Genomic DNA, 18,071 nt, shown 5'->3' with positions numbered 1-18,071 from the left:
TAACCCCCTTATTCTTTTTTTTTATTGCGTACACCTACACCCATTTTTTACAATTTTTACCCCACCCCCAAAAAAATCGATGAATTTTTTTTTGAAAAATAAAATGCGGTAAAAAAACCTGCAATGAAAAGTCCCACGATGTAATAACGGTATACCTGAAATTTGTACTTTGTACCCTAATATGGGGGCTATGAGTTGGTTTTGGTGGATCTTGCAGGTGTACTTCGAAGGTGACTGTAAAATGATCTGACCAAATACACGGCTGAGTTACCAGGTTCTGGATATTAAGATTTTGCATAACATTCCAGTATAACTGGTTTCCTTTTGCCGTTGTGGGCTCATTATTTTGGATTGTGTAATCAACATTTTTCATATTTTTCTCAAAAAGGATTGCTTCTTTATCCAGTGGATTTCCACGCCACCTGTTGAGATCCCCAACCAATAACCTAGCAGCGTTAGTTGATTTCAGATTGTTCAGCTGTTGTGTAATTTCACTACAGAAGTCTGAAAGAAGGGAAGGAGGCCTACAAATCACGATAAGGTTAATGCATTCTTTGGGAGTGATTGCGTTTTTAAGATGGAGGGATTCACACCCAGTGCACACCAGTGTTGCCTTAAACAGACTGATTGAGTCCTGCTATTATGGGATTTCCCCCTCTGGCCCTGCTATCTCCATTCTGATTGTATATTATGTACCGTTCTGGGACGGCTTCGTCACAAACCGGACCCGTGGGGTCCTTAAGCCATGTCTCTGTTACAAGTAACTTATCCAAATCTTCCTATAAAATAAGGTCATGGATATTTGCAGCATGCTTGCTAAGAGAGCGTGTATTCATGAGGCATAGTTTTAAAACCTTTGAATCATGCTGCTTAATCGGACCATCTACTGAGGTATTCAAGTTTACCCTGGGACCCACGTGCTTAACTGCTACGTGAGTAGGTGAAATGGGCCCCTCCCCCTCCATATTGTTTGCGGCTATTGAGTGGACCCGAGGGGTCCTTGCTGTGCTCCCTGTCATATCATAGTCTGTATCTTTCCCAGATGGCACTACTGTCACCCTACTTATGTGTAGATCTGACTTTGGTGATGCCACGGAGTCCGTAGACCTTGATCCACCACATGTACAAATTTGGCCTTCCTGGTTTTTCCAATTTTCAGTTACGGTTAATTTGGCTTCTGTGAGGAGATGTTTCATTAGCTTGGCTAAAGGGTCTGACATTGGATAGATCTCCTCCACAACAACCCCCAACACCACCACCATGGGGTCTATCCGTAGGAACCTGCCAGTGATCTCTTATCTTGCAGAGAATCTCCTTCCTGAAAATCATAGTCATAGTCATAGCATAAATGCCACATAAGAGCGAATGTGCCTATTTTGCCTTAGTATATCCAACAAAGCACGGAGTAGGTAGGTGATAGTTTATGGATACCAGTGGTGGGAAAATACCAACGGAAGCAGGTTTTGTATGAGCATTCTCTATTGGTGATGCAAAGGACTGATTTATGTACCATAGCCCATGTTAGCCCAGGATTCCAGGCTGATTTGGGTCCCTAATTCCTGTCCCCATTTCTTGATGTATTGAAAAGTCTCTGTCGTATTGAGTTTATCAAGCAAACTATACAGGTGAGATATGTGTTTTTTTTATTTTTTATGTAAGCCAGCAAGGACATTTAAGCTCTAAGGGTGTGGCCTGGCAAATTCCTCAGCATGTGAGAAGCCGAGCTCCGAAAGGTAGAAGGTTGCCTTAAAAGTTTAGAGATCTAAGGTAGTTGGGGTTGTGCAGGTCCGGGGTGAAATTTGGATTATCTCTGATGTGCAATATAGGCCCCAGACTACCACCCACACTCTCTTAGCACCATCTCAGTAGATTAGCGAGGTAACCGCTTGCGTCTCTAGCAGAAGCACTAAGGCAAGGAAAGGACTGTAATGGAACCCTTAATACCTCTTGTTCTAATTCTTCCCAGCATGGGGAGGATTATAAATTGGCCCCTTGAAACATTGGGAATATTTGTGAGCCCGAGATGTATCTTTTGTTATCTGGGACCACCAGGCCTCCCAAATGTGTCCTTCTCGTTAGCTTCGCTGGGATTCTAGGGCGCTTGTGTACCCATATAAACTTTAGTATTTTTTGTTGGATGGACTGACTTGGCACAGTTCGGTATTGTATAAGGAGCCCTTCGCCGACATATAGAACCCTGAGAATCATATTAATCTCTACAGCTGCTATGCGACCCGACCAGGAAATTTCCTGGCAGGCCCATCATTCTAGATGTAGTGATATTTCTTTCAATAGTGGCTTAATATTAGATCTATACAGGCCTGCCAAAGTAGCTGTGATAAGAACCACGAAGATTTCCCGGAATTTAGAGCACCACATAAACAAAACATTTATTTCACATTTTCTTTTAAAACAGTTTGTGGTATGTGAATATTGAGCAAATTGAGTTTGGAGTAGTTCACTTTGAACCCTAACGTTCTTTCTAAGTGATTTAATTCACTTGTTAGTGCTGGGAGGGAGCACTCTATATTTGTTAGGCTTAGAAGGACACTGTCCGCATATAGAGATGATGCTGTCTGCATGTAGAGATATTTTCTGAACCTTGGGTTTGCCAGGCACTCATATATATTTTCATTTGCACTAATTCTGTGAACAAAATGCTTAATTGATAGGGCGAAAAGAAGTAGAGACAAAGGGTAACCTTTTGTGGGGTCCCCTTCTTATTGGTAGTGTGGAAGATGAGGACAGATTTACACAGAGTTTAGTTGAGGTGTGATGCAAAGTTGGCAGGGATGTAGGTTGGGAATCCAGGGCTAAAGCCAAACACCATCAACATGTTGTTGAGGAAAGACCAATCTAACCTGTCAAAAGCTTTGTGGATGTCTTTTCTATTCTCAGATTTTCAGATATTCAAAACTTTACGGATGTTATCATTGGCACTTTGTTTGGAAATTAATCCCGTCTGGTTATGATTAATTAACTTGAGTAAGACTTTTGCCAGTGATGTAGCTAGTACTTTGGTTATAGATTTTGGCATCTGTGTTCAGTAGGCTTATGGGGCAGTATGATACACATTTGTTGGCCTCCTTACCAGGTTTTAAAAGCAATACTGTAACTGACTCTACCATTTGTTGTGCTTGTTGTTCAAGATGATGTCAATGGGACTCAGAGGGGTGGCTTAAATGTTTTATAAAATAGGGATCAAAAGCTGTCTTGGCCTGGCGCTTTATTGTTTTGGTGGCCTGAGATAGTCACCTACCGCCTCTGCTGTGATAGGATGTTCGAGCTCAAGCTGCTCTTGGTAAGTTAGCTTAGTTACTGAGGTTGATGAGTTCAGCCCGATAGTTCCTCCTTCACTAAAGTTGTGTAGTAATTATTACATTTTTTTAGGTTTCACTGCCCTAAGATTATTTGCAGGGAGGCGACTGGCCTGATTTCCGCGGCAATAACTTTAACAGGGCTTGGGAGGTTTTGTTGGCTAAATGGGCTTCTAATGTATTTTTATTTGAAATTCTCAGAGGGTCTTGTGGGATCTTTTTATCTTAAGCTGCCATTCAGAGATCTGTCTTTAACTGTAATCTGAGCTTCATTCTGTCCTTGATATTTGGCAGAGTGATTCATTATTTCACCTGTCACGACTACTTTAAACCCATCCCAGAGGGTACCATGTTCACCCCAAGGTTGGTGTTCCTTGTTAATAATTACTTCGATTATTTCATCCCTGAGTACTGGGTACTTAAAGCCTCCAAGGCAGGTGGTAGGGAGGGGTCACCCTGAATATTTTTGCCTTTACTGGGACATGGTCCAAAAGTACTTTTGGCTCAATTTTTACATATGCTGTCAACCAAATTAACTTGTAGTTAATAGAGGTCTAGCCTAGAATAGCTTATGCACATACAAAAAATAATTACATTCTTTCTCTCCAGGATGTGAAAACCTCTAATCCACAACTAGACCCAACTTCCTTAGGACTTCCGAGAGTACCAATGCATTTTTATAGTTGGTTGAGGAGGATGAGCATGTGGTTTGTCCACGGCAGGGTCAGGGACCATATTTAAGCCCCCTCGCCCCCCCATTACCAGTACCCCAGAGCCAATTTGTGGAGAAGTGTTTTGGGAAATTAATGTTGCTTTTTGCTCTGAACATATAATGAACAAATGGTGCCAGCATGTCCATATAGTCCCCCTTGCACAACCATGGATCTCCCCTTGGGGGTCTTCTTTAAGACCTGTGCATCTAAAAGGGGTGTCCTCTGGAATGAGAATTGCAGAGCCTCCTGAATTATGCCCACTGGAGGAAATGATTTGTATTGGGACAGTTGTATGATGCAGCTGGGAGCTTGGTCTTTGGTAAAAGAGTTTGCTGGAGCAGTGCGACTGTTGCCTCCAAATCTTGCAATCTCTTCACGATAGACCCTCTTGCTCAGTGAATTTAGGCCCTGAATGTTGAATATTATTATTCTAAATGTTGACTTTGTAGATTGGAAGAATTATAGCTAGGCATTTGTAAATAACCACCCTTAACAGGACTCCAGTTTTGTGCATCTGAGTGTTCCACTGAACCTTAAAACAAAACCTAATAAACATTGTAAACTCACAACAGTAAATTTTCCCTCTGAGGACAAAGGGAAACAACCCATCAGCCTTGAGGAGAAGTACCAAACGTAATGCTCTTGGGGCCCTCTCCGTTAGACCCAGAGAACCCAACTCCCACCTGCTACTTATGCCCCTCAGGCCAGAATGTCTTCTCCATGTATGGCATTGCTGTAATTAGGCAGCTACAAAGGGCATTAAGGATAACTGCCTCCTACGAGAAACTATACTGGTGATGCATAGGACCAACAGCTCTGAGAATCGAGGGAGTATGTTTGCTTATACTTTATGGAGTATAGAACGTCAGTTTCTCTTTTTCTAGGCTGTGAAAATCGATCATCGATCATGGGTCGGGCATTTGTGTCTCAGCTGCTAAAATGTGTCACTTAGTGAGTGACATTAGTGATCGCTTCATCCCTGGAGGATCTAAGGGAGCAAGCACTTTTTTTCCGCACACTGTAGACCATCTCTGTGAGTGAAGAATAGGGACCCCAGAAGTCTGCACAGAGTATGAGAGGGCCGCTGGGTCAGTTTGCTCTTCCGGGTGGATAAGAGTCAAAGCTTCTGGATTGTTGCTTCTCTGAACTGGAAGCAATTCTCATACAATTTGTTCTAAGATCGCTTAAAAGTGAACCTATGTGATGACATCTGGGACCATTCTGCGTGTGCACGATTAAACAGAATTCAATGTGCCCTATCGAGTTCCATTGCCATTTCATTAGGTAGCTGATGTCTGGAGCAAAGCAAATCTTGGACATACAAGTGCAAGCGCACTCCAGAAACATACTTTGGTATTCCCTGTATCCGTATGTTGCGCCAGGCTCTGTTCTCACCTCGATGCCAGGGCCCTCCTCCCACTAGCAAGCTTCAATAACTCCCTGTATCACAGGCCTGTTTTGTTCCCCCACCCTACTCAAGTTGAGCATCTCACACAAGATCAAGCCAAATAAGCCTTGGAAGAATATACTGCCAGCTATCTTTTTTGTGTATGTAGAGAGGTAAGACCCAGCTCACAATGAATAGCTTCCACTGGGAAAGAATTGAGCCATCCCAGTGCCAATCGCCAGATCTTACCTCCAAGATTCTTGTCTCCCCATAGGAGAAAATCTCAAGACCATAGAGTGCACAAGGACCAATACTAGACTTAAAAATGGGAAGAAGTCCTTCTATTGAGTATCCACCTTTCTGACTAATCAAGTTCCTAAAAGCTTGGAACCCTCTTCATAACCTTATGCTTCACTGTCATGGCCAATTTGTCAGCATTCAAAGAGTATGTGATTGTAAACCCCAAGTAAACATAGAATCTACCACCTCAATAACTTGATTATTGATTTCCAAGTTAAGAGGGAGTCTTCTTTTTATTAGACCAGATAATCATAATCTTAGTTTTATTCAGATTTGTAATCAATCAGTTGATTGTCCGCAGAATACTTAGAGAGAGCCTGCAAGTTCCACTGTAGAGCAATTGGTGTCCTGTCTAGGATAATGGTGTCGTCAGCATAGGCCAGCCATGCTACATGCTTCTGGCCTATCCCAGGTGGAAAGCTGCTGCAAGTTTTAAGAGCTTCAACTAAGTCAGCAACATATAAATTATAAAGTGTGGGCGCTAGTGTACATGCTTGCTTCAAACCATGGTTTGTCATGATTTTTCTACTAAGCTGTCTTTCTATATTCATTCTAACTTTAAGCATGGCCTTAATGAATAACATTTTAACAAAATTTAGTAAACATGGATCAAGCCCCATCTGATCTAGCTTTCTCCATAGAAGTGTGTGATTCACTGTATCAAAAGCTCCTGCATAGTAAATGTAACAGATGTAAAGAGTTCCATCTGTATCTTCAAAAGTCATACGAATGAGATAAGAGAGAGACCTCAGATTGGAAAGAGTACCAACCCCCTTCTAAAACCCATTTGAGGATTTTTTTTAAAGATCTTGATTTTTTATCCAGAGATTCAACTTTTCCTCAATAGTTGGGAAAAGATTTTCGAACAAGAAACAATCATTGCATTCATACGATAGTTTGATGGAATAACCTGTCCTCCCTTTTATGCACAGGGATTCAAATTGATTCTCTCCAACTATCGGGGATTACACCAGTATCTATCTATTATCCATATAAAAAGGCCATATACATGGTTTGCCCATCTAGGGGGATCACTTTTGATCACAATATTTACAAACCCATCTGGGCGCGAGGGGCCCTAGAAGGATTAAGGTTACTGATTATCCCTTCTATGTTTTCTAAAGAGAAGTCGAGGGATACAGTAAATGTCATGGATGTGAACTCTCCATCTCTCTTCACCAATGGGATTAATATCTCACTTTGAATCACCAGAGCTATTCCAAGACCTATATACATTCTAGAATGTCCTAGAATCAGTGTTCCATAAAACTCTGAATAATGCTTGCCTTTGAACGGCAGAGATGGAAGCCTTATGTATTCTAATAGCATTTTATATCTAGTAATTAAACTTTTAATCAAAATAGATGTTTGCAGACTATAATCTCTACTGGTTCTCACCAACCTAAGATCTTCTCTCAGAGACTTTTTCTTATCTGCAATAAATGTATCAAAACCTCCACTAAAAGTATTTTCGAACATAACTAACCTTTTGTTTTGTAGAGCAATAATGCGTTACTTGGTGGAGTCAATGAAGCACCCAAAATCCCTTACATCCATAGAATGGGTCAGATTAGTATCACAAAAACCAATAAAAACATCTAATTCAAATGTATAAAATTATACTGATTACATCTTATTCTATTATGGCCCTCATTGACCATAAACGTGCCTTCCAGAATCTGTTTTTCTTTTGATCTGAAGATTAAGTTCAATTTCATTGCATGATGGTCACTAGGACAATCGTCCAGTAACTGGAAATACAATATTTTCAAAGAAATTTCTGCGAGTAAGACAAAATTGATCCAGGAAAAGGAAATACCATTGCTCCAAGTATAACACAATGATGAATCAATTTCTCACCGATAATACAACTGTAATGGACAGTGCAATTATATAAAATCCAACCAAGAATGAAGGGGCTCCTCTAAATTGTCAGTGTCATGGCTGATAGCAATAATATTGCTGTCATTATCAACCATTTGAAAACCCAAGTGAGAAATATTCAGCCCCATTCTTCAGGGAAAACGTTGGAAATTCTGATTACCTATGATGATAAAAGGATAGCCACCAAAGTTATCAGACCAATCCATGATCATTTCAGTTACTGTGTCAATAATGGATACAACTTGAGAATTGGCTTGCGGATTATGAATATTTATTTGCTGCTCCAGTCATAGGAAGGTACATTTCACTTAGGCCCTCGCCAAAATAAGCTGAGGCAGGTGGCAACAGGGTGGGTTCTAGATAAGTCTCTCTATGAGCCTTTGTATGCACTTGAGATACAGGTTTTTTCTTTCCCATCCAGGTATCCAATGTACCCAAGCTTGTTATGGTGTTTTTTCTAGTACCTTGCCCTCTGCATCGCTCGCGGGAATCAATACAAACGTATCATGAATCTTATGGCATTCTAATGTATTCGGACCTCCCGCTGCAAGAGCTTGCCAGCCGAGGAACCACAAATATATTTCTCCTTTTTTGCATGTTTTTTTCTACATTGGCATAGCCTTCTCCTAGTCTTGCTATTACTATTGTTAATTTGTTGATCTGAAGTAATAGATGTATTTTACCCCTGGCCCCACAGACACAACTCCTTGTTTATTATTCTGGGAAAGTGAGTCCAAAATAACAATGGCGAGGACATTGACTCTGACAGGAGAAACCCTATCTAGAGTATTATTTTCCAAAATGGACTCGCCAATTGCTGCCAGGCTAGCCAGTAGTACATCAACCAAGTTGGTTAGTCCATGTTTGATTACCTGCTATTCTTTGTGCATGTTATTGCATAAAGAGAATAATGCTTTCAGAATAATCACTATTCCCAAATCTACCGGTTCATCCTCATCTGAGGAGTCTGTAGAATAGTTAGTCATATGCAGGGGAAGAGGCATAAACTGAAGCAGCTATCTGCTCAAGATTAGGCGAGCCTGACAAGATAGTGAGAGAAATAAGCTCCACCGCCGTCACATTAGATTGTCCAGACATTATAAGTAGAGCTTGGCCCATTTAATTCTGCAAACATAGGCACACATTTAATAATCAATTATTGTCAATCGGCTCCAGCATGGAAGACTCCTCAAAAGCATGTGACATAGAAGCAGTAGGCCCAGGAAGGGGAGCCTATGGGCCAGTTACAGAAGCAGGTTGACCAGTTGGCTTGAGGTATGTTTTAATTTTGCCTTGAACTGCATCCTCATAGCCACTCATTTCACATACAGTTTGGACAATCCCAATGGCAGCAGCTTTGGAGTGGAAATCCGTATGCTTGGTTACATGCAGCGTGCACAGAGCATCTTAATTGATATTGTTTAACTGTGGCAGGCATGCTAAACAGTTAATATATGGAAGAAAACATAGTCTTTTACCATACTTGAAATTAGCACCTCCAATGCCTCCTAGCTGCGGACCACCACAGACCATTTTCCTCACCACTTTCCGTGCTGCACTGCTGCACAGAAATTGTGTTTTTATCTTCTTGCCGAGTTTGAAATCCAATAGGGGCTGCCTCCAACAATTATTGAAAGTGAAGCAAATACCAGACCACATTTTTTTATTCCCCCACATAGCCCATTAAATAATGTTTTTGGGGTCGAATGTCTGTGTTAGATAGAAGTACTTAGGTACCATCTGCATACTTTCCGTAGATCAAGTTCTCTTGTAGAGGCTTTCTGTTCTGTTGACTGCCCTTATGATCTTTCTATGGGCCTTAATTTCTATAGAAAAGCATTGCAGTGTGCCTGAAACATGAGGCCAGTTCACAGACCCGCTGTTAATCCGTTTGGGAATTTTTTATTTCTGTATATCGCTCACCAGTGATCACGTGCTAGGGAAAGATTCTCATAATATAATTAACTATGTTCTTTTTTTTAATGAACAGCCACCCACCCCAGACAGAAGCTGGTGTCATCTGCCTATATTTGTCCATACAGTCCACACTCTGGCTACAGTGTGTTTTAGTAGCCTGACATCCCGGTAATTCTTGTTTATTGCATGTGTGCGTCAGGGTGGCTCATTACCCCAAATCCAGGCAGGTTTCTGCTATTGATACTCTTAAATCTGCTCATCTAATCCATGGATGTTTAGGAGTCGTTTGGGCAAGAGTTCTTTTCTACTGACACTCTTTCTATCTTTACATGCCTGAGTATTACTTCATTGTTCTCAGTCCTTGGACTTGTAGTCCACATGGGGTAGAGGACCCTATGAAGGAAAGGAGTCTTTTTTGCTTCTGTATTTGACATTAACAACGGGCTGCATATTTGCCTGATTATTTGGCTGGTTCCTCACCGGGCTGTCTACCCCAGCCCCACTCTATTTTGATGCTGATATTCTCTGTGGGTGCAGTTTATTTTTGCCCATAACCCTTTTGTGTCTCTCTCTCTCTCTCATTCTCTCTGCAGGCATTCTTCATTGCTAAGAGAGTCACTTATTATGGTCAAACCTCTTCCACAAATTCTCTATGGGTGTTTACCCATGCCTCCATTTGCCACCTTGCATAGGCTTCTGGCTAATCTGCTGCGCTCCTTCTGTCAGTATGATGCTGGATATGGGTCCTGAAGCTGTTTGTGATTGAGGGTCATTCTCTGAACCTGGGAAAAGGGGCAAAAAGGCCAAAAGATCCCAGCGCTTGCGTCGTAATTCTAAGGAGGCTGTGCGGCTGCGGTCAATTGTTAGTGTGTGAGTGCCTTGCCCAGCACCCACAGTGTAAGCAAATTAGAACAAGTGTAACAATCGAACTGCGCCACACACAAGAAATTTCTGCCAAAACGTACAGGTGTACAGTTATTTAATCCATGCCATGAACAGCCTGGCACGTGTTTCGAGCGTAGCTCTTCCTCTGAGGCTGTTAAAGTTCATAAAACCAACCATTATGTAAAGTTGTGCTTGATAATTTTGCAAAACCATTCGAAATGCATGGGCCAGATATTGGTCCCCTAATTGTGCTTTGCTGACGGTCTGGTGAAATCTAATTCTTCACACTATGCCGGCATTTCGGAATCGCTGCAGCCCGCAGATTTAATTTATAATGACAGCTGCAAGTTAATAAAGGTAATATTATTATGATTTACAATTAATATCATACGTCTCCGGTTGGCGGAGAGGACGCAAATCTAGACCGCATATGTGTCATTTCTCTTCTAGTTATGCTTTTTGACTCCGGTTTTGATTTACAAAACTTATTTAATTGAAAGTGATACTTTTTGATTGCAGTAGTGCTACTTATCTTCTGGCGCTGGTTTAACCTTGGTTTTTTATTAATACTTATCCTTTCCTCTTAACAATTAGTGGCTCAATTTGGACAAGAATATTGGTAAATATGATTTTTTCTGGCACATGCTATAGAAATAATGACTAATGGTTATTGCGCAGACCTATTCCACGAGTGCCTATCTACCAATCTGGCTAACTGCAGGTTTTGTTCATTTTTCTCTCATTCTTTGTTTTGGACTACCTTGATGCCATCCCTGATTGGGTAATGTGAATATTGCGTATTGTTTCTCTTTTGTATGTTACATGAATATTCCTTGCTAAATGCATATTTATTATTTTTTCAAATTTGTATCATGAATGTTGATATCTGATGCTTGATAATTGTGTATTTGCTGGTCATACACTATGCTGACAACCTGTTGCCCACCAATATCTGGCCCATGCATTTTGAATGGTTTTGCAAAATTATCATGCACAACTTTACATAATGGTTGGTTTTATGAACTTTAACAGCCTCAGAGGAAGAGCTACGCTCGAAACACGTGTCAGGCTGTTCATGGAATGGAATAAGTAACTACATCTGTACTTTTTGGCAGAAATTTCTTGTGTGTGGCGCAGTTCGATTGTTACACTTGTTCTCATTCTCTGAACCTCTACTTGTTTCTTGAGGATGATTATCAGTGCTGCTGGAAGCGTGAACCTGTGTCTTACAAATGCCTTCGATCATTTCAGCGGTCCATGTCTTGCAATGATATGTGTTCTTCATTGTCATGTCTGTGGTTGAGAATGTCTCTTTGGGCATCCTCTTCGATCACTGTCCCTGCCACTGGAGAAGTTGTTGACAGCCTTCTGACGCCTTGGGTTTCTGCTACGCGCGTACTCCTTCTGCATGCATGCGTTTTTGTAGATGCCATTGTACCACTTGCATGCTTTCCCTCACCATAATGTCAACGGGATTAGATGCAAGTGGATGCGTGCACTTCCTCATATTCCAGTGCAAAACTTTGAAGATGCAGAGCAGAGAATCGAAATTTTAATTTGGCTTTTTGATTTAGGAATCCCTGGCAACATGTCGCTAATTTGGACAGACAGGGTGCACCGTGTTTTTTGCCTTTCTCCTCTCATTCTCTATGGAAATGATGTTGTGTGCTAAATTGGTAGGCTACGAGACATGCTTTTGAGGGCAGCTTAGGTTCTGATCTATCTGTTGGTCACATGTGCTGCTTCAATGGCAGATTGCGGGCCCTGCTTACTGTGAGGAACTTACGGTGACAACAAGTAAAACAGACACAAGTGATCACAGTTCAAGGGTGTTTATTGAACAATGAAATGCTGTCTGCAGGTTGGACAAACGCCTAATCTAAACCTAAATCTATGATGGGAGCAAGCGTCAACCATCACATTAATATAAGGTAGTCCTGGTGGCGTTGTGTAAAAATAAAGGGGCCTATACTAAGAAACCTATTGCCAAACCTCACAACCAATACCAAAAAGGGTGTGGGATAGTTATCAAGAAAAGAAAGAAGTGTTTCTCAAATAATATGTCAGGATGCAGTAGCCTGGGTATTCCTTCCCCATGTTTTGGACACAGGGTAAGATGGGAGCTTGAAGCACAGTACAGTATCGGGCTTCTCCAGCACGAGACGACAGTTCCAGTGGCAGCTCTCAGGACACACTCTCGGTCTTCTCTAGCATGAGATGATAGTTGAGCTTTAATCCTTGAGCTTTCAGTTATCAGGGCCGTCAATGGCCAAGTTACGTTTCACTTGAAAGTCTCTCGCCTTCGAGGATCTGACGTGTTCAAACAACAAAACAAAAGTTCCTTTAACAAATGAAAGTTCTTTTCCAATGTTTGCTGGGTGATGGTTTCACCCCTGGGTCCGCCTCTTCTGGGAGCTGATCCTTCTCAATCGTTTTTCCGAAATATATCACAGTTCCTTTATCAATCAGTTTTGGGTGACGGCTTCACCCGTTGATCTCCTTCGGCTGGGCTCGGGCCCCTTTTGCAGGATTTCTTTTCCTTTGGTTTCTCAAAGTTTTCTCTCACTGTGGGATTCACTTCCCTTTCTCTGACACTGTTGGTAGATCAAAGTCTTTCGATTGTATGCAGATTTTGCTTGACCCTCTGGATGACCACTTTGACCAATGTCACCGGCCCCCCTACGGCCTTCTGGTATCTGTAGTTTCTCTCATATGGGATTCGACCAGAGTCTCTTGCTTTAGCATCCACGTGGTGCTAGTTTTCCTCTTCAGCTGGTCTCCCCTTCACACTTTTACAGTTGATTCAAAGTTAATCAGGTTTGGTTCAAAACTTGCTACTTTGCGATTTTCACTCAACACAGCCCGGTACTTATCGGTTCTCCCCTCGACTCAACGGCTTTGATGAACCGCTTGGATGTTGGCTTCTCGGGAGTAAGGCCAGTACCACAGGGGCAGAAGCTTCCCTCGCTCCTGCCTATCGGCGTAGGCTTGCCCCATGTACCATCGACATATGCTGCAGGACACTTGTGCTATTGTTTGCAGTCTTGAGCTCTCTTCTACAACGTTTTTGTGGACCTGGGACAAAAAGGGAAAGGTCACTTCTACTCGCTACCCTCTCGTTTCCTGCCACCTTTCTCATTCTTTTGAACTGCTGAATGGTAGCCGTCTCGTCGTGCTGTCTGCTGTACTCGCCTTGCTCGTATTGTGCTCTCTGGCTCCACCTTTTATCCCTGTGGGGAAGGGAAAGGGCCGTCAGGTGTGTGTGAGTCTGATCAATTGCCTGACTTCGCCTGACCCTTGTATTGGGACATGTCAGGTAAACGGCTCTGGTGTTACTCCGTTGTCCTTTGTGTTGTGCGAAAGTGTTAGCGTTAGAAAAGGGGGGGCAGTGGTTTGGAACGTCCTCCGTGAGAGGATGGGGAAAAGGTGTAAAAGGAAGGGGATACCGCGTCTCACCCGTCTGTGTCCCACTCCCATTCACAGAGGACCCCCACATTCAGGTGATTTCTCCCCCCACCCCCTCACTGGTCCACCCCCAGGAACAGGATCCAATAGTGATGGCGGTGTGGTGGCCACCTGGATGACAGATCCCCGATGACTAGCTAGGGAGAAACCGTCTGGTTTCTCACATTACATAGCCATGGATGACATTCTTTTTCACAAACAAAAATTGAGTTCATAAAAGTTATTCTCCCGATATTCCATCTCCCCATCTTCCATCTATATTCTCGTATATTTTGTGTCAGTGCAGCTTGCACATAGAATATATTAAATGTTTTAACATGATAACTATGCTGTCAACCACTAAAGTGGATAGAATGAATTTGGAGCTCACTTTTTTGAACATTTTGATTCCTGTAGGGCACTGTTGTTGGTTTAGGCTTTGACGCTAATTCCTCCTAAACATTTTCATCCTTTTCACTGTGGATGAGATCCACTGTGCTACTTCTAACTCTTATACTTTGCTCTCAAAGTTGTTGCCCTGAATGGCAGTTCTAGTTTTGTGATTTCAATTTACTTCAGCAAAAGGAATGTCCTTTTTTGATGTGGTCTCCTGATGGTGGGGTAGGCTGTTGTCCTGAACCAGTCTGCTTTCATTACATGTTGTTGTGCACCCTGGTCATCGTATGATGATGCCTAAGATGGCCACATCCAAAGGGGTCTGACTGCTTCTCTTAAAGTGGTTCACCCCCTTTCGGACACCACTAAGCTCGCTGTTTGGATCTCATCCCAATCCTCCTGGGTGAGGAGGAGTTGTTTGGCACACAAGCATTATTTTCACGACTGGACAAATGAAAGCCTAATTTGAATTCTCCAAGTTGTTCTTATTACGATGCTCTTGGGGTTTCTGGCCTCATGGCATGTCTGATTTTAGACCCCAGCAGTTCATTGGCTGAGGATATTAGCTGTGTTCACTCACCTCAGGATGGCATTTGCATTGCCTTCCCCTCTTGGCAGATCCACTCCACCCTTGGTTTTTATTTCATTTTATTTAATATTATTGTTTAAAGAGTAGATCTCGAGAGCAGCAGAGTGCTATACAGGGTGTGGGTAGTCAGCATTTGGGCTGGCGTCTTTAAACCGTAAAGCAGTTCTGTGAATTGCAATTCTGTACATTCATTGGGTTTAGTCCTTGGTGAGGTGTTATTGATAAAGTCAGGTCAGCATTTGTGTGGAATCAGACTTTTACTTGGGCAGTAGCTCTTTCTAGAGACAAGATCAGGGTATGTTCAAAACAGGAAGATGCAAAAAAAAGAAAATAACCCCATGCCCAGAAATAGATTTCTAAACTAACCTTTTTTTAAGCAAACAGCTAGTAATATGTAAATGCAGGTGACCTGGATATCTCCATTTTATTATCATTAACAAATCAACATTATCTGTGGTTTCTCCAAATGTGTACATGAATGACCATGGTATGCCCCTCCTCTTTACCACAGATTTTCTTGAGCTCTCCCTGATAGGTGTTGCCTTCGAAAATGTGCATCTGCTCATTTGATAAGTTGGGCTTTCCCGACCCAACACCAGGCCTCATGCAATGCTTTGGGTGCACACAAGTGGTGTCACACATTCTTGCATTGAGTCAAGATGTTCCTACCAATGATGGCACAGTAGGGATGCCCTGCTGATGTCTGATTGCTGGTTTTCATATTTCTGATTGTGTGATTGCCTGGTTATTAAAGTTTTTTTGCCTTTTCTTCTCTTGGCCCCGCAGGTCTGAGCAGTGACAGTGGTCTCGGAGGAAGTACAGATGGCAGCTCTGATGTTCTGGTCTTTGGCTCAGTGGTGGATAGTGTCACAGAGGAAGGTGGGTGGACCTGGCAGGGTACATACTGGGTTCCCTCATTAGCACCCTGTCAGCATCGAATGTCAGACTCTCAGCCTGTTCTATCGGTAACACATAAGGGCCTTATGTGAGGTCACAAAGTTCATTGGTACAGGCTGATTGAACTGGTTTGTCCTTTTTGAGAACCTTGACAGCTCATTCTGATCTTTAAGATAGCAACCTCTGGAGGTCTCCAGGTGTTTAATGACTGATGTTAATAACTAGTCAGATGCCAAAATGCCAAGCATAAAACCAAGACTAGATAGAATGCTCATGTCAGACATGGAAAAAGCGACTGGTTGTGATGCATGAGGCTGAGATGCTGCTGCGATACATGAAGTTATGCAGCTGTATAAGCACAGACATGCAGCCACATCTTCTTGTATTCATCTCACCCCAATATAAACCCACCAGTAAACTTTATTCTTAAAATTGCTTTTTGTATTATTTCATCGCTGGGACCCTCACACAGTCCTCTGTATTCAGTCCTATCCTGACCTGCAGTAAACTTGCTATTTAAGTACTAATACCCAAGACATCTGTTACAATACACCTCAATCTCCCCCTCACCTCTCTGCACCCTTCTCTTTCAGTGGTTAGGACACACACACATGCTAAGGAATCTAAGTCCTGAGCTTAAGCATTCATTCTCCATCTTCTTCTGCTAGGACCATTGAAGGCATCTTGGAGTAAGACACAGACAGCAGATTCTGAATTAGAAATGTAACACTTTATTCACTTAAAGGTCAGGATGGAGAAAGGCCTACCTTGCCCTATACTATGGTGGTATTTCCTTACCAAAATAAAACGAAAGAAAGTCAGAGTGAAAGACTTCAACATAAGGATCTGTCTGTGTCCAAAACCCATACGTGCCCTCACAACTAAGCAATATAATGTGTAGGGATGTCAGCAACCAAAGAAGACAGCGTCCAACACAAAATTCTGAGCTCCGTCTAGCTCGCAGCTTCCTTTAAGATCTCTTCTCCAAGTATAAAACAGTTTCAACAAAAATCTCTGAATTGCCTTCCTTAAGTTAACGATGGTCTAGTTAAACCAATACTTGGGGTTCCTGTCCCCAAGTTCCACTTAACTCAGTTCCAAACACAACAGGATCTTGAGACTCTGTCCTCAAGTCAATAAGTGGGTTAAGCCTCAGGGTTCCCTTCCCCAAGACTCAGTTTCAATGTTCCAACAATATTTACAGCCTTCTTAAAGTTCTGGGCCACATTTTCCCCCTCTTAGTATGATTTGGTATTTGTACAAATTGCTTGAGTAATAGTTAAACTTTAAAGATGCAGTTTATTCAGCTTCCCAAAATATATTGTATAATCTTCTCCCACTTGTTATTTAATATGCCTCTGTTTATTCGGGGTTAAAGCTCACCTCCAAAGTTCCATTCACCCTAAAGTTCAACATATAGTTTGTTCACTTGCACTGTTAAAGTTATGTTCAATTTTGAAGTTCAGTATATATTAACTTCTGTTCACTTGAGAGCTCAGCATACATGGATTTTGCTTCGATTAAAGTTTCATACATTTCTAAAATCGACATGTTTTATTTGAGTTTAACCTTTAATCCCCATATGTCACATTTCTGTTTATTAAGTTTTCCTTCGGTTTGGAATCCAATAATCATGAGATTGCACTTGTTCGTTCAACCCGTTGTTTAATAACTGTGTAAATTTCCTTTAATGAAGTGCCCAGCACTCCGAGACTATCAAAAACGTGCTGTCTTGCACACGTGACCACTCCGCTACAAAGTATTCAGGACTGTTCAATAGTTAACAAGCATTCACATCGAAGAACTTCTTAAAAGTTTTACATCAAACACACGACCATTCCGATACAATGTTAACCTTCACGAAAGTTCAACCACTAGCATTACTCATTTCTCTTCTCATAGAAACTAACTGGTTGCGCCCAGTGTCATATTTAGGTGTTCTTTTGCCCAACTACGTGCATGTGCACCCCCTCAACTTTACTCCCTCTTTTCCAGACCTTGCACCTTCACTCAATCCCACCCCTTCGCCAGACTCTGCCCCCTTAGCCAAACTACTCCTTTTCACTGCCAGCTCAACCCTCTTTGCCCCTATAACACCATAAGGATGCTTTCAGGGCTGAGGGGATTAAAAATGTCTGGCATCCAATAAAATTAAATCCTGTTGTCTTCTATAGCATGCTATTTGAAAGAGTGTTTTCTGATCTCTGCTGGCCAAGATTTGGAGAAGAAAGGGTGTGCTACTATGGGGTGCAGTAGCGCTACCTGTTGAGGCCAATTGTCTTCTTTCGGTTAGGTAAGCACCATCTCTTCAAGAATGAGATTGGAGCATGTGTTGTCTGCCA

The 18,071-nt window shown here is 42.0% G+C and overlaps 1 protein-coding gene across 3 annotated transcripts in view; it reads left to right on the top strand.

Annotated features, from left to right (window-relative positions):
* Positions 1-18,071, top strand: part of ACAP3 (ArfGAP with coiled-coil, ankyrin repeat and PH domains 3) — a 738,004-nt gene that overhangs the window by 629,107 nt on the left and 90,826 nt on the right. For 2 of the 3 annotated variants that reach the window (XM_069610099.1, XM_069610101.1), the window contains one exon: positions 15,619-15,711. In XM_069610099.1, coding sequence (XP_069466200.1) covers positions 15,619-15,711 — 93 coding nt within the window. Of the gene's footprint in view, positions 1-15,610; positions 15,712-18,071 lie in introns of all 3 variants that reach the window. The other variant, XM_069610100.1, reaches the window with a different exon arrangement.

The sequence above is a fragment of the Ambystoma mexicanum genome, chromosome 8, assembly GCF_040938575.1.
Source record: "Ambystoma mexicanum isolate Mex_15411 chromosome 8, UKY_AmexF1_1, whole genome shotgun sequence".
Classification (NCBI taxonomy): domain Eukaryota; kingdom Metazoa; phylum Chordata; class Amphibia; order Caudata; family Ambystomatidae; genus Ambystoma; species Ambystoma mexicanum.
This window is presented reverse-complemented; position numbering and strand designations above follow the sequence as displayed.